Genomic DNA, 14,955 nt, shown 5'->3' with positions numbered 1-14,955 from the left:
TTATTTCAGAGGTAGTGCAATAAGCAACCAACCCCCCCCCCCACAAGCACACACACACACACACACACACACACACACACACACACACACACACACACTCCACCCCCCATGCAATCTCCCAGTTCCCTTCTCCCTCAGCTACATGATTGATGGACTCTCATTACCTCCCACTGGCCTTGTGTAAGGTAATTTCACTTCAGCCATGGTTGCACAAGCACAACACACCCCAACAATTAAATCACAAGCACAAAAAATGATTTGTTTCTGCAGGACATCAGCTATGTGGATGTGTGTAGTTCTTAAACAGCTGCTGATCACTCATTACGCCCTGTCAATGTTCACATTTCATCTGAACATTCTGCTCCGCTAAAAACAGGCAGGTTAAACAGGAACAACTCCTTTAGTCCGCGGTAAACGGCACTAGCAAATATCTCACCTGCTCACATGAAAGCTTCTTGAAAGATGAATACAGCTGCAAGACGCCAGCAGGCTCACGCTCCTGCTGGCTGTTTTCAAATATATTAGTGGTAATATGTCTTAACCTGTCATTAAACACAGGTGTCAAGTCCGGTGCTGTTAGGCCGATGCTCTGCCAGGCTCATGCACCTGCGTCACCTTTTGATTGGTTTTATAAACACTTTACACACGTGACTCATCATTGGTATATTCTACATTTCCTAAGGGAGGGAACGACTGAACATTTCCAGGGTTTCAGGCTGATTGCTGCTACGCCCCCTCACCCTCTTTTAGCTGGAGCAGCTCCTCGTCAATTTGAACGAAACTTCGCAGGTTTGTTCCAGGGACTTGTCTAGATATATCCTACATGTTACACAATGATTAGCACAAAAACAAGTTCAGTGTATTCTGATATGTTTTCTATACATATACATATATATATATATATGTGTGTGTGTGTGTGCAGCCCTTCATTGGCGAAACAATGACATAGCCAATATGGTGGACATTCTTGGTCCAATGGTCCATCCAGCCTTTGTAGAGAGTCACGCTGTGTTGTCCACTGGTAGCCTTCTTAACATATCCGCGCGGTACGTATTTGGACACTTAGACAAGGTCCTTTTCATTTGCACGTGACACTGTTTGGCATCTGTGCCTGTGGGACCAGTACACAACTGCTGCACAGGACTCCCAGAGGTCACAGGAATGAACTGCTTTTGGTTCTGTGACAATTCAAGCTTCACAACCGTGTGGCAAAACAGAAACATAAATAAGACTTCTAATTAAGGCATGGTGTTCCCTGAAATGATGCATTTTAGGAAGAGAGACCCTGAGGCAAATATAGGAGCTTCTACCAACCGCGTGCTCTTGGATGTCTCGCCACACCCACATCTGCTGAGCGCTTGAGGACTTTCTGTCTCTGTCCTCTCAAGGAATAATTCTGCTCCGGCTCTCAGATGCTAATTAGCAGCTTGCTTCACTGCTCTGATTTCTGATTAGATTAACTCATGCTAGACCTGGTTGAGCCAGTCATCTGAGTGAAAAATACACAACATATACAAGTAAAGTAATGGCCCAGTACTGGAGATGAGATAGGCAAGCAGTCCAGTTTCCCACGTTGTTTCATACGACACAGCCAGCTTGCTGTGAATGTTCCCGTGAGGTGAAAGCATTTTGTGACCGATGCTCCCATGATTCAACGCTTGACCTCATCTTAGGCAGATAACTGGAAATCCTAATCTCATGAGATATACTTTCTCCTTTTGAACATTGCTGCATTCAAGCTCCTCCTTCATGTGTTCTTCAGATGTTTTTGACATACCCAGATCCCTCGACTGAATGAAGAATTCACAGCACAAAAGGTGACTTCAAAGTCTTCACACACTGATAAAATCAAACAGGTCTGACTCCAGTGAAGCTACAAAATAATACTAATTCACAGTGTCTGGCTGTGACGCGTCTTGGGGTTGTAGAATGTACTGATGGAACCTGAGCAGGATGTCTGGTGCTGCCGTCCAGGAAATCACATCGTAACAACTGAAGTTCCCTTCAAGTCTAAAAGTCAACATTTTTCCAGACTTACAAGATAAAGGATATCAATAATTCAAAAGAGCTCCTCTGTTTATTCTAACTGAATGTGTTTTTTTCAGGATGGAAAGCACAGTTTGCGATATTAAAAGCAAGACAGGTGGAGTTTGTCGAGGTGAATTCGCAGCTCCTGACACAAGGGTCAGGTGCCTGACTGGTACAGTCTCAACAGACGCGTCTTTAGATGTGGAATAACAAAAGAAGGACCGATGGTGTCTCTAATACTACCAGAGTCAAAGCCTCCATCAATCAGTAGCCCAAGGACTGAGCCCCAGCCTCCTGTCCCCATCAGCAGCAGAGATTTACCTGGTAGAGCTCCTGCCAGTTCTGGGTGCAGCTGCACCCATAGGGCCACAGGTCACAGCTCCCCCCCTTAGCTCTTACTGCCGCCAGGTGGCTCGGGCTCCTGGAAGACGTGTTGTCCAAATGCCAAGCTGCCATCTGAGCTCCCCTCCGGGGGAGGGTGGCACCGCCGGGGACGGATCCATAATGGTAACGCTGGCCCAGGTGATGGTGGTGACGGTGGTGGTTACTGTTGGGGTGCTGATGGTGCCAACTGAAGGAGCATGGAACCTCACCAGAGCCCCCCCTTCCATCCAGGTCCGCAAAGCAACTCTGCTGTTTGCTGAGGTAGGCAGTCATGCTGCTGTGGCCAGGCAACGTTCACCTCCACTTCCCTCAACTCTTTTAGTTCCTCCTCTGAAGGTTTGCAGTCATCAACCCAGAGACACGGTCCTGTCTGATGGGTGAGCCACTCGCTGGGGCAGAGTGAATGATGAATGAACGACTGGCTGGCTGCAGCAGCTACGATGGGCGAGAGGAGTGTGTGTATGTGTGTGTGTGTGACCGTGTGTGTCAGAGCTTCTGGAGTGGGAGAACGATAAATGAGAGAGAGAGAGAGAGAGAGAGAGAGAGAGAGAGAGAGAGAGAAAGGGGTGTGTGTGAGAGAGAAAGAGCGAAGAGGGGGTAGACGAGGGAGATAAATAAGAGAATGATGTGATGGAGGGAGGCGGATAAGTACAGCAGCGAGAGAGAGAGAGAGAGAGAGAGAGAGAGAGAGAGAGAGAGCGAGAGAGAGCAATTGATGATTGGTACTGCTGGGAGTCGGAGACTGAGGAAGCTTGGAATCCCTTGACGTCTACTGTGACAGTGACGAGCTGTGTGAACTCTTCCCATAAAGCTGCATTCATCATAAGATTATGATATTAACTATGGATCACAAATACCACTGAGTCACGTGAGCAATCATTACCCGTTGCCAGTTCTGCAGGTCTCTGCTGCTCCACGGAGCTGCTTGGTATCTATTAGCTTCACGGCAGCTCTTCAACCTACTCCACCTGTTCTGCTGCACACAGCAAACGGACAAAGTCAGAGAAGACCAGCAGGAGCCAGCAGAGCATCTAGCAGCTACAGTCCAGAGCCAAAAAGAAAACAAAAAAGAACTAAGGAGGAGTGATTCTTGCAACCAAATACAAAGGACATTAAACCTTGTCAAAGTCCATCCAATAGAAGCGCTTGATAAAGCCCGACTAGCTTGGATGGTAATTACCAGCATCTGACACTGAGGGTTGTAGCTGAACTGACGACTGCAGTCCATCAGTCAATCAGCTGATGCACCGAGTTTAACCTTGCAATCCAAGAAACTCATTTCAGCTGTGACACAAACATTCTTATCCCCGTAGAAATTCCACTTTTTCACACAGGGAGACTTCAGGAGCCTCTGTTGGTTGGTACTTTTCAAAATGAGATTCAAAGTGCAAATGTGTGTTGAAAACTTTAAATGGGAATGTTTATAAGAATAAAGGACACACAACCCCAGTGTATAATGCCAGATGTAAAGTGTTTCACAGTGAATACTTTGCTTTCTCAGATTTGGATCATGTGATTCACATTTCTCAGACTAATCGTTCCCTGCAGTCATGGCTGGGTCGCCAGTTGGTCACTGCTGTCCAACAGCAAGGCCACACACCTTCACCTCCCATCACCACTCGCATCCTCAGAGGTTCCCTTTGCTTTCACGGGTCTCAGCAGAAATCTCCAGGTAGAGCGACAAAGTCTGGCTGTCAAGACCAATCGTCACTGCATCAAAGATCTCCTCCTCCTTCACTTGTATCTCCTGATTAAAATAACTCATCAGAATTATTCATCCGTACGCTGCAGAAATACCAGCGCTGAAAATGAATCCAGCGGGAGGACGTGAAAGCAACACGAATGCTCATTACAAGTCAAATGCAATGTGGGACATGAATGCCCCTCTCCCAAAACAGCACCAAGAATAGCAGGAAAAACAACAGTGGATGAGCTTTTTTATTAGTTATTGATTACAATACATGTGAGTGGGTTAGGGTTAGGGTGTAAAGATAAATCTCTGAGAGTCTGGGATGTAAAATATCAGGAGACGAAGAGGAAGAAGACTGGTTGATGCTCTGAAACAGTTTTAATGTCAAACAAATCCATTAAAAGTCTTTTAAATACGGCAGAGACTTCATGTCGCAGTGGAGATACTTCCTCCCTGTCCTCCTGAATTCATCCGTCTCTCCACTGATGCAGACACACAGGGAACTTAACCGTGCCAGGACAACAAAATCAACCAATCACACAAGCTAGCGATCCTCACCCTGAGCCTTTAGAAGCCAATCTCACAGCTGAATAACAGAGAACTGGAAGTGTGGACTTTTAGGGATTGAAGTGAGTGGAGGGAGGCATGCTAATTCAATCCGATCAGAAATATGTGAACTCCCATCTCCCCTGCTTCTTCAGTCAGATGCAATCAGAGTCACGTGACTTTAAGTTGCCAGCAAACGATGCTAAAACATCCGGCCGCTTTAGTGTCAACATCAGCTGAGATGCAGGAGAAGCCATGAAACACTAATGTAACACACTGTAGAAGGGATGATGTCATCATGACAGCTACACCACAGTGTTGCCATCCCAGAGTTTAGTGTGTGTGTGTGTGTGTTTGTGTGTGTGTGGGCGTTATCATTACCATTTCCATCAACCAGAGCCGACAGCCACAAAACGGGCAGTGATGGAGAATAATCCCGCCTCAGAGCACCAAACAGTGTATGCCCGTAGGAGAATGAACATTAGTGGGCAGGCTCAGCGTGTGTGTGTGTGTGTGTGTGTGTGTGTGTGTGTGTGAGTGTGTGTGTGTGTGAGAGAGATGAAGAGTATGTGTGGGCAGGCGGGGGCATGGTTGGATGGATGGTCAAAAATCACATCAACAAACCATTTCTGACTTCCTCACTTTCACTTTTGCAGCAAGATGTTGTCTGAATCAGAGGGAGGACGGCAGCGTCTCACAGCAACAACCTGAGCCTGACCTTTAGCTTTCATATGGGTTTCATAGGTCAAACATTAAAGGAACATGCTAGACAACATATGAGGTTTATGGGCATTACGTATATGATCCGTGACCTTTATTGACATTTATCAAAACATGTCCCCGAAACAAACCCACATTGTCACGCTTCAGTTCCTCCAGCGTTTATTTATAGTCTGCGGAACAAATTCATAAATATATTCATTGATTCATCTCTGGCGTCAACTTATGTGCTTCTACTGAAGTCCACAAAATACACAACAACAGCAGAGTAAAGTACAGAGGGATTTTAGTGACTCATGCAGAAATCCTTGTTTACACTCTTAATCCTCTTCCCCACACACACACACACACACACACACACACACACACACACACACACACACATACACACACACACACACACACACTACACACTACACACTACCAGTATAAATAAAAGTTAGAATACTTAACAATTTTATATATACAGACTGACATTAGCTTGGACTAACGTTCCCACTTCCATTTCCAGTTGATATTATTAGCACAGACAAAGAGCACCAAAGCGTTATCTATCAAAGCGACGCACCCCTGCCTGGGGAGTGCATTATGTAACACAAATTTAGAAAATGACTCTTGTTGTCTGTGATTGTTTACCCTGTCACACTTCCTCCGACATACTCTGCCACACTGTCCAAACCACTGCATGTTGTCACTGCGTTCAGATACCATTTGACCTTTGACCAAACTCCAGATGAGCCAATCATTCTCTGGCAGGTCTTCAGTGAGTCTGTGCTGCTTGATGGGACCGCTCACAGCTGACACTGAGGAGCTCCAGGTCAGTGCAGCCAGGACAAGTTCGTGGAGGGAAGGTTGAAGTACTTTAATGCATATTTAGCCACCTCCTCTTGTCACTATGTAGTTTGGGTCCCACAAGCCAGACTACAAGATTTTAAAATTAACAAATGAACCATACAAATTTTTTTTTTTAACCTTTGTACAAATGGACATCAAGATAGAACATCTGTTGACAAATACATCTCAATCTACATGATCGGTGTGGATGAGGAAACTGAACTGAAGGAGAACGGAGACCATGTCTGTCATGGTCATGCATGTTTCTGCACTTCATGTAATGCATGCAAATTGCCACATGGGGGCACTTAGAGTTAAGCTTCAAACTGTGTTGTCTGACTAACTAGCAGCCTGAACTAAACCGGTGTCCTTGAGGAATCTCTGCTGCTCTCTTCACAAACTACCTTCACACTGATGAGTGTGTTCATCATTCAAATGTGATGCAAATCAGTAGGGATCCACCTGTTTGTTGTCAGAGCAGACATGGTCCCGGCCATGTAGCTGCAGCTCTGGGAGGGAATCTCGAGGACTGAAAATTGCTGTGTGGTTTGGTTCTGTATCAGATGCCTTCAAGCAGGTGTGTGTGTGTGTGTGTGTGTGTGTGTGTGTGTGTGTGTGTGTGGGTGCAGCTGAGTAATAAACAAATCCCTGCTTCACCTCCCTCCAGTTCCACATTGAAATTTTCTGCCTTTCTTTTAATTATTATTATTAACGGTGAGCTTTCACCTTCAGATAAACAAAAAAACCAACACAAGGAGGTTCTCCATGATCTCCTTCCTTTCTAACACCAACCCAGAACAGAGAATCTGTGGAACTGCCACAAAACTGTCAGGTTCTGACATGTTACCCATTAAATCCCTTTCACTGACAATGCTGAAAAAGATTGGATATTTTGATACAGAAAGTTCCGACTGGGATTTTTTTTTTGCATGACTTTTTTTTAATCATCATTACAGTTCAGCTCTTAAAATCCCTCAAATGAAGAGAAAAACAATCCCCTGTATCGGAGTTGCCAGCAGGACCCTCAATCACACAACGGTGGGAGACTACAATAATTCAAGAACCTCAGAAGTACAGTACTGCTGACACACCATTCGACCGCTCTAATACTGAGATATTACATTGATAGAGCATGTGGTAACAGCAAGATTCCTTCACTCGCCACTAGAATAGAATAGAATGCCCCTTTATTGTCATTATACAATCCTGCAATGAGGTTGGAGTCTAGAACTGATGTTTCTAACGACTCCAGGACTATAATCAATGTCAGCTGACCAAGCAAGAGTACACACTTGGATTTTGACTCAATATGACAATATAAAACACACAATAAATCCGCTTATTTCTATTTTACTGATAACATTGCTACATATTGGTAGATAACCTTAAAGTTTCAATACTCGTAGCTTGTACTCTATATTTGCACAGATATACCAGGAGACGTATCAAGGACAGCATGACTGTGCATGGAGAATTGACAGGAGAACTTGTAAGCAATAACTTGATTTCATTTTACCCTGAAGTAGCACCGGTTTATCTCTCAGTACCACGTTGGACCCAGCGTAACTGTAGCGTTAAAGAGCCACGGATCTATTTTGATCTCCCCCCCAGAGTTTTTAACCCGGTGCTAGAATGTCTCTGTAGCAGCGAGGGCGCATTGACACCCGAGAGAAGAAGCAGCAATGTCATGGTTTCACTCACTGGGAGTCACTCAAGCTTGTGACTGAGATGAGAGGAGCGTAAATCCACTGGCAGAGTTGCACCTTCAGGTCACGCTAAGGATTTGCTTACTTCATCCCAACAGGGGTGAACGTCTCAGTTATTTTGGCAGTATGCTGCCTATCTTCACTAAGATGCTAACTGGTTGGGAAAAGCTGCAAATTGTTCCCGTAAAATGAAAACAGCTCCAAAAAAATGTGATAGTACCCCGAATGGCAACCACACCAACATTACAAGAGGTCCACATCACACGTCAGCAGGGAGCCACAGAGAACCAGCAGGCTTCACTTCCTGTCTGTAAGACTAAATTGTGGGTTAAAAAAATATAAAAACAAGTCAATTAAAATAAAGAAGTTAAAGCAGAGAGTCCACCCAGAGAATGGTGTGATTACCGATGCTTCAGAGGAAAAGGTGGCCAAGAATCGAACTGCCGAGTCAACGCTCATAGCATGTACGTGCATTTGGTACCACTGTCAGAGCTAACGACTCTTATTTGAAACACAATAAACAACCATCCTGCACTGCAATCATTTAAGATATACATTTACTCTCACAACCTGGAAACAATTTCATGGTTGGAACTGCCGGATGTTGGTAAAGAAACTTTTCTTGGATCGTGTGTGCGATGACGGGAGGAGACAGAAAGGTTCTCCAAAATTAGAGCTGTCAGTAGGTGGAAATCTTAATGGCTCTCTGGAAGTGGCTTAATGCTGGTAATGCACATCGCTGCACCTGTCACATATGCACTCGCAACACCCAACCGTCTGGACCGAGCAGGAAACACCACCACACCCAGCACAACAAGTAAGAGCTTGTTTGGTATTAAACACCTGACAGGGCGCAGGAATGAATATCACTGGGATTTTATCGATTCAGTTACCGCTTATTACTATACTCTATTCTCCACAGTTTGTTGAGGAAAAAAAGACAGGACATGAAGTCATCAATAACATCATTAATGGAAGGTTGCCAGCCATTAATATTACAAAAGCAGGAAGTTTGTCAAGGAGCTTATTGGTACTTAAATACCAACCCAATCAAGTTCCAATACCAACTGATACGGTCCTCTGTGCCCATCCCTACACATACGCTTGGTTTTGATATTCACATTTCAAGCCATTTCAAGCGTTTTTTGTAGGTTTCTTCTCATATTTTATACGTAACTACTTTATAGCTCGTTACACTCTTGATTGAAAGTTGATTTATCCGTTTGAAAGAAGTTAATCAAAAGGAAAACAATAAACCTGAATAGCTGCCAAACCACAAAGAGCCAGAGGATATCGTGGTTGGCCCTCTAGGAAGAAATAAACGTAGAACTGTTTTATCAATGTGACGCACCAATAAAAATGGCGTGAGGAAATTTGAGCATCTCAGTTCTGCTGCTCACCTGAATGTAATCTCAGAGGTCTCATGTGATCATCCCTGGAGCCTTTTAGATATTTGACTGCATAGAGCAGGCTTAGCATATGATAAGCAGGACAAGTTAGTCATGTAAAAGTGCTTTAAACGCACAAGCCCTGACCTTCCATCAATGCAACAAATAAGCAGAGGACTAAGGAGGTAGTAGAGCCTTTCCAACATGGCCGACCAGGTGCTGGACCGTTACCAGTTGACAGTACGACTCAACTAAATCCACTGCAACTCACAACATCCTGATCAACATTGACGCATCCAGCGAGCCAACTTTGTCAAGCTGAACAAATCCAGTTATGATCGCGCACAAAAACCTTCCCCATCAACACCTTCATCGTCCGGTGTCCTTGAACAGAGCTCATTTTGGCCACTTGACACACAAAATAATGCTGTTTTGCCCAGAAGTCCTACCGTAATCACTCTCGACAGCGATTGAAATTTTGAAGCCTGTACAAGATTGAAGTTTTTACTGGGTTACTAGGTGTTCCAGTCATTTGTCCATACCAGAATGAGAAAAGGAAATATCCAGAACACCTCTGAGTAGAACTCAAACCCTCCATTGATAGGTTGTGTTCTATCTCACCAACAAAACCCCATATCTGGGTCTCCTCCAATCGTGCAATTTTCAAGAAATGTCTCAAGTCACATATATCAAACATATACTGTTTATGTATGTATGAGTTACATCCAGGTGCTGCCAGCGCCAACACACCAGCTTCAGTACCTTACGGTACGGTCTATTTCTCTGGAGCTGCACCGGAGAGATGAAGACCACCAGTCTGATGATGGTCGTGGAGAAAGCTTTTTAACACATCCGCCCATCCTGCCTTCGATCTTCAGCAGGGTCGAGATCTGGTGACTGCAAATGCCAAAGTATATGACTCACATCCTTTCTACACTCATTAAACTGCTCAATGAACCCGTGCGCCCTGTGGACAGAGGCACCATCATCCTGCCTCTCCTCAGCTCATCACTCATCTGTACATCAATTACCTCAAATGACCCTCCCACACAGTCCAACTACTACAGAAAACAAGTGTAGGAACAAGCAGCAATGCAGCCTGTCTTATACGTACATGCTTACAGAAACAAAGACAGGAATATTTGAGTTCACGTGGCCGAAAGGGCGCAGCAATCAGATCAGATCTCAATGCCTCCAGTCTGAGCGTCACACTCTGAATACTGGACTTGGTGGTCAGTGGTGCAAATGCTACCTTCTGTGTCAGGACGGTGAGGTGCCAGCGTTGGGCCTCACCACACACACCTGTGTGCACAGAAAGGTATTATCATCAACTCCTACATGAGGTAGAAGAAGACACCAAAGACTTTAAAAAGAGGCACTTTTCTAATGTTATCAATGGCAAAAAGATCGGTGGTAGCAAACTCGGCAACTCCACCGATTGATGCCAATTCTAAGACGTTCTGTTCAGTGAACTGAATACATTCTCCATCATTCTACCGCAACACAGGGAAGGAAACTGTATGAGTGTGATTTCTTCGACTGGTGGGTGTGTTGCTGAGTGCCTAAGAGAAAGCGGTATTGAGTTTGAATTAATTAGGATGAAAAACATAAAAAAGGAGAATGAACTACCATCGGTGACTCCATTCAGGCTGAAGCCTCGCCCACAAGCGAATGAGGAGTGGGAGTATTCAACAACAATGCGGTGCACTGTGAGCTCTGCTAATTGGAAATGTCTTATCACTGCTGTACAACTGCTACCCACACTTGAAGCATGCCTGCGATGCACCATCACGGCCATCCCGATGAGTTTGGGCTCCGTGTATTTCCCGTTTAAAAAGCGTCGACAACTATTACTCTGGTGCCACAGAAGTGATTTTTTTATTCTTGTTTGAAATACGTGTTTTCTTCTGCCTTGGATTTGTGACTGATGTGTTAAAATGGCAGATTAACGTTTTGTCATAGTTTGGTGGGAAATGTCAGCGTTGACACCAACACTGATCACAGCACAGTCATATTATTTAGCTTTCTTGCAACACCTCTATAAGGAACCTGTCGGAACGGAGAGCCGCATTTGTAGTTTAACTGATTGTAAGAGCTGGGACAGGTTTGAAATCAGAGCAGCAGGGGACGTTTCTTTACTGTTCTCTCCGTGGTAGAGCCTGAAACCATCGGAGGAGGAACATTTAGCAGATTCAGGTGCAGCTACAGTGCTGTGACATGAGCGTGCTGCACACAGGAAGTAGGAGGAGCCATTGAACACTTAATAAAGCGGTTAGACGATCATTTCCATTGGTGAATAAAATCAATATGAAAGTATCATTGTCTGCTTCAGTCATAGCAATATTGGTGAGCACTTAAATAATCGCAGCAGTAAAACTGTAAATGCTGCTGCCTTGTTTCCTGTCCCTGCGTTCCTGTGTCTCACTCTGTGGGTGTCAAAGCGCTACTCCTGCCTTTCTCCACAGTTCTACTTCAGGTGTGGTTCCCTCTCCTGCAGGGAGGGATTTGTATTCATTTGACTTTCTCTCATTCCCACCTGAACAGAAACACAAAAATTAAGATAAATTATAAAAGTTTTTTGGGAGCTGCTGGTTTTCCTTTTCACAACAGCTGATCAAAGCGTCTAAAAGCAACAGCAAACCTTGGTTAACACCTCCACGGTGGTCAGTTGAACGCTGAAGGGTCTTGTGTCTGACTCATTAAGGCGCTGCTTTGTTTAGATCAGCACGGCGTTCCTCCGTCAGACAGCTGGTGTGACACTGCTCTGCTGTCTCACGCGCGTTTAATGTACCTTTATTTGCTTTGGTTTTGTTTTTTGGTCTGTTTTCTGTTCATCTGGACGCTGCGTTCCTGGCTGAGACGCTTTACATGAGTGGGACTGAAACAGTTAAATCTAAATCCCATAAATCCAACCGATGTGTTGATCCTCTCGCATTCATCAGTTATACATGCTGAAATAAATGGTGTTAAAAGCCTGGAAAATTCTAAATATACAGTAGAAATAGGACTTTGTTTCTGGTCCATGCATGTTCTCTAACCTGTGATTCATGCTTCTTCTTTAGCTTCTCTGTCAGAGTCTGTTTCCACTTGCAGACCGTGACTAGCGAGGGCCATTTCACTGGGCTCAAATTTAGATTGAGCCCCACATTCAGGCTTCCAAGGTCCGGGGCCCAACCCCTCAGAACATCCATGGACAGTCTCTTCTTGAGGGTCCCCAAGCCCTCAGAGCGTGGAGGGGGTAGAAGGTTTGGGACACTTCCTCCGTGGAGAGCGTAGCCCAGGGACGAGTTGCTCATCATGCTGTCCCAACGTCGCTTCCCTACATAGCTCATCTTGAGACTGGCGTTGTACATTCGGATATAACCTGATCGGCAGAGGTCAGGGAGCAGCCAGAGAGCTTCTACAGCCCCCCAGACATCCTGCTTCATTCAGTTAAGATATCCACACGTAGAGAGAAAGCTCAGTAATTTCCCACATCTTCAAAAGTCAGATAATACATGGATCGGCTGTACTTCAAGATACCAGTTGATAATACGCTCAAAAACCATGAGCTGGAGGTCGGTTGGATTTGAGGCTCTGCAAGGTCGGTGCTCTTTACAGCTGTGATGCAACACAGTGAACTCTTTACACAGGAGGACTTTAAAACAATGGATGTAGCGGGGCTGTCGAGGACAGATGGTCCATACCGCTCTGGGGGGGGGTGCAAGCCAGGGGAAACACTTGCGACACATACTCAATATATCTGATTGGGTGAGAGCTGCAGCGGCTGGGCCATAGACGTGGATCCAATTGGATTAGGCAGAGAAGAGTGCTGGGTGCTGGACCCCACTGATATAAACCACACTGAGGCATAATTAATGCCTGAGGGAAGTCAGCTCTGTCAGGAAGCCAAAACTAGATTAGAGACAGATCAATGGAGCACGTCAGGAGAAGAGGCGGAGCAACAGCAGCTCATGCCACTAGCATACACCCATCCATACACAAACACACCGAAATGACCAAAAAACAAATGGCAACAACACCTCAGCCACTGGAAGTGGAAGGTAAATCAAAGCCAACATTCAGGACTGCTTTGAGGCCAATTGAAAATCCTCAGACTTGAGCAGCTTTAACCTTTCTTGTCTGACTTGTTTGGGATTGACTAATCAGAGAGAAGAGGCTCAGCAGGAGAGAGAGAGAAAGAGAGAGAGAGAGAGAGAGAGAGAGAGAGAGAGAAGAGCAGATTCATCTACTTCCTCCACTCACGCTGTATTTTCTGTCTCTTTCATTTGCAGGTTAGTCAGTGACCTCTGGTAGGGCACCACCACCTCCCTCCCTCACACTGGCCTCTCATGTGTCTTTGCCATTTTTCCCCTGCTGGTCTAGCGGTGGATTTGGCTGCAGGAGTATGTTTGGATGCTGGAACATCTCAGGCCTCAGGCCTCGGCTGTCTGGAGGCTGCACTGCTCTCTGCTCCAGCACTGGGTGCCTGCAGGATTAGACTTGTCTGACGTGACACTAATAACAACATGAAGGTACACGTAGAACAAGGTAGAGGCTAAGCAGGATGTGAAAGCTCTACTCTGCTCACAGCAAATAGGTTGACAGCCTTGAAAATATAATAAAAAGTCTCTCTACTGTGTTTCCGTGTCACTCGCTTCCCTGAGATGCTCCAGATTGGCCCCCTCAAAAACCCACTGGCCTATCATGCTACTGGAGTGCACATCCATTATTGTAAGGAGCTGGTTCCCACACAAAAAATGGCTGCTTTGCCACCGGGGGGTTCATGAAAGTAACAATCAGAGAGGATTAAAAAACAGGCGGAGAGAGAGTGAGTGAGGGAGAGAGAGAGAGAGAATAGAATGAGGCAAGTCATGAGGATGGAAGTGGAAGAGTGAAGCAGAGGAGAGAGAAGAGACAATGGCTCATGAAAATAAACCAGGGTGTGAACATGCTTCCGACCTTCAAGCAACAAGTTCATGTTCCACTTTTTTGGCAAAAAAATAAAATATAAAAATAAAAAATAAAAAGGTAAATTCATTTTAATTTCATTAAAATTAAATCATTACTATTCAGGAGCCCGGCTGTCGATCCCATATTTGATGGTCTCTAAATAAGAATTTTACTAGCTACATAATCATACATAATGATGACAGGATGAACGGAATATTTTAGAAAAGGAAAAGATAGTTCCAAGGAGCAGTTTAGGAGATTTGGTTGGTTGTATGTTGGTTCGTCGTTCTCCTGGCTCCAGCCCGTGCATCTGAATCGTCGAATCTTCAGAGAGATATTCAGGGTCTGGACGCGCTCTCGCTCACGGAGTTTGCCCAGGACGGAATTCCAGTTGGTAACTTTGAATGTGATGATGCAGTGAAATAAGGATGAGAGCAGCGATGGGCTGTAACAATAATTTGTTATTTACACAGAACATCACCCTTCAAAACAGCCAAGAACCAGCATGACGCTTCAGTCCTCAAGGACAGAACCGATGTTCCTATTGAATCCAGAAAAGCCTTCCAGGAATCTGCTCCAGCAACTTTGTATCTTGAAGGAGGGAGATATTTTGTTTCGTGCATTTCTATCACTTCCTTTGCTTACTTTGTTATGGCAGGTTCAACGATTAATAAAATAAAACTTGTTGCACGAGCGATGTCGCTTGTTAGCAGTCTACTCGTTAGCA

The 14,955-nt window shown here is 44.9% G+C and overlaps 1 protein-coding gene across 31 annotated transcripts in view; it reads right to left on the bottom strand.

Moving 5' to 3' along the window:
- dlg2 (discs, large homolog 2 (Drosophila)) overlaps nt 1-14,955 on the bottom strand; it is a 190,777-nt gene that overhangs the window by 49,998 nt on the left and 125,824 nt on the right. Inside the window, exon 1 of one of the 31 annotated variants that reach the window (XM_086226425.1) lies at nt 12,335-12,896. The exons of 29 other annotated variants lie outside the window; for them this stretch is intronic. In XM_086226425.1, the coding sequence (XP_086082551.1) occupies nt 12,335-12,724 (390 nt within the window). In that variant the 5' untranslated portion in view covers nt 12,725-12,896. Of the gene's footprint in view, nt 1-2,349; nt 2,882-12,334; nt 12,897-14,955 lie in introns of those variants that run through there. One more of the 31 variants, XM_086226429.1, reaches the window with a different exon arrangement.

The sequence above is a fragment of the Aulostomus chinensis genome, chromosome 15 (genome assembly GCF_037954235.1).
Source record: "Aulostomus chinensis isolate RoL2024-O1b breed Wild chromosome 15, RoL_Achi_v1.0, whole genome shotgun sequence".
Classification (NCBI taxonomy): domain Eukaryota; kingdom Metazoa; phylum Chordata; class Actinopteri; order Syngnathiformes; family Aulostomidae; genus Aulostomus; species Aulostomus chinensis.
This window is presented reverse-complemented; position numbering and strand designations above follow the sequence as displayed.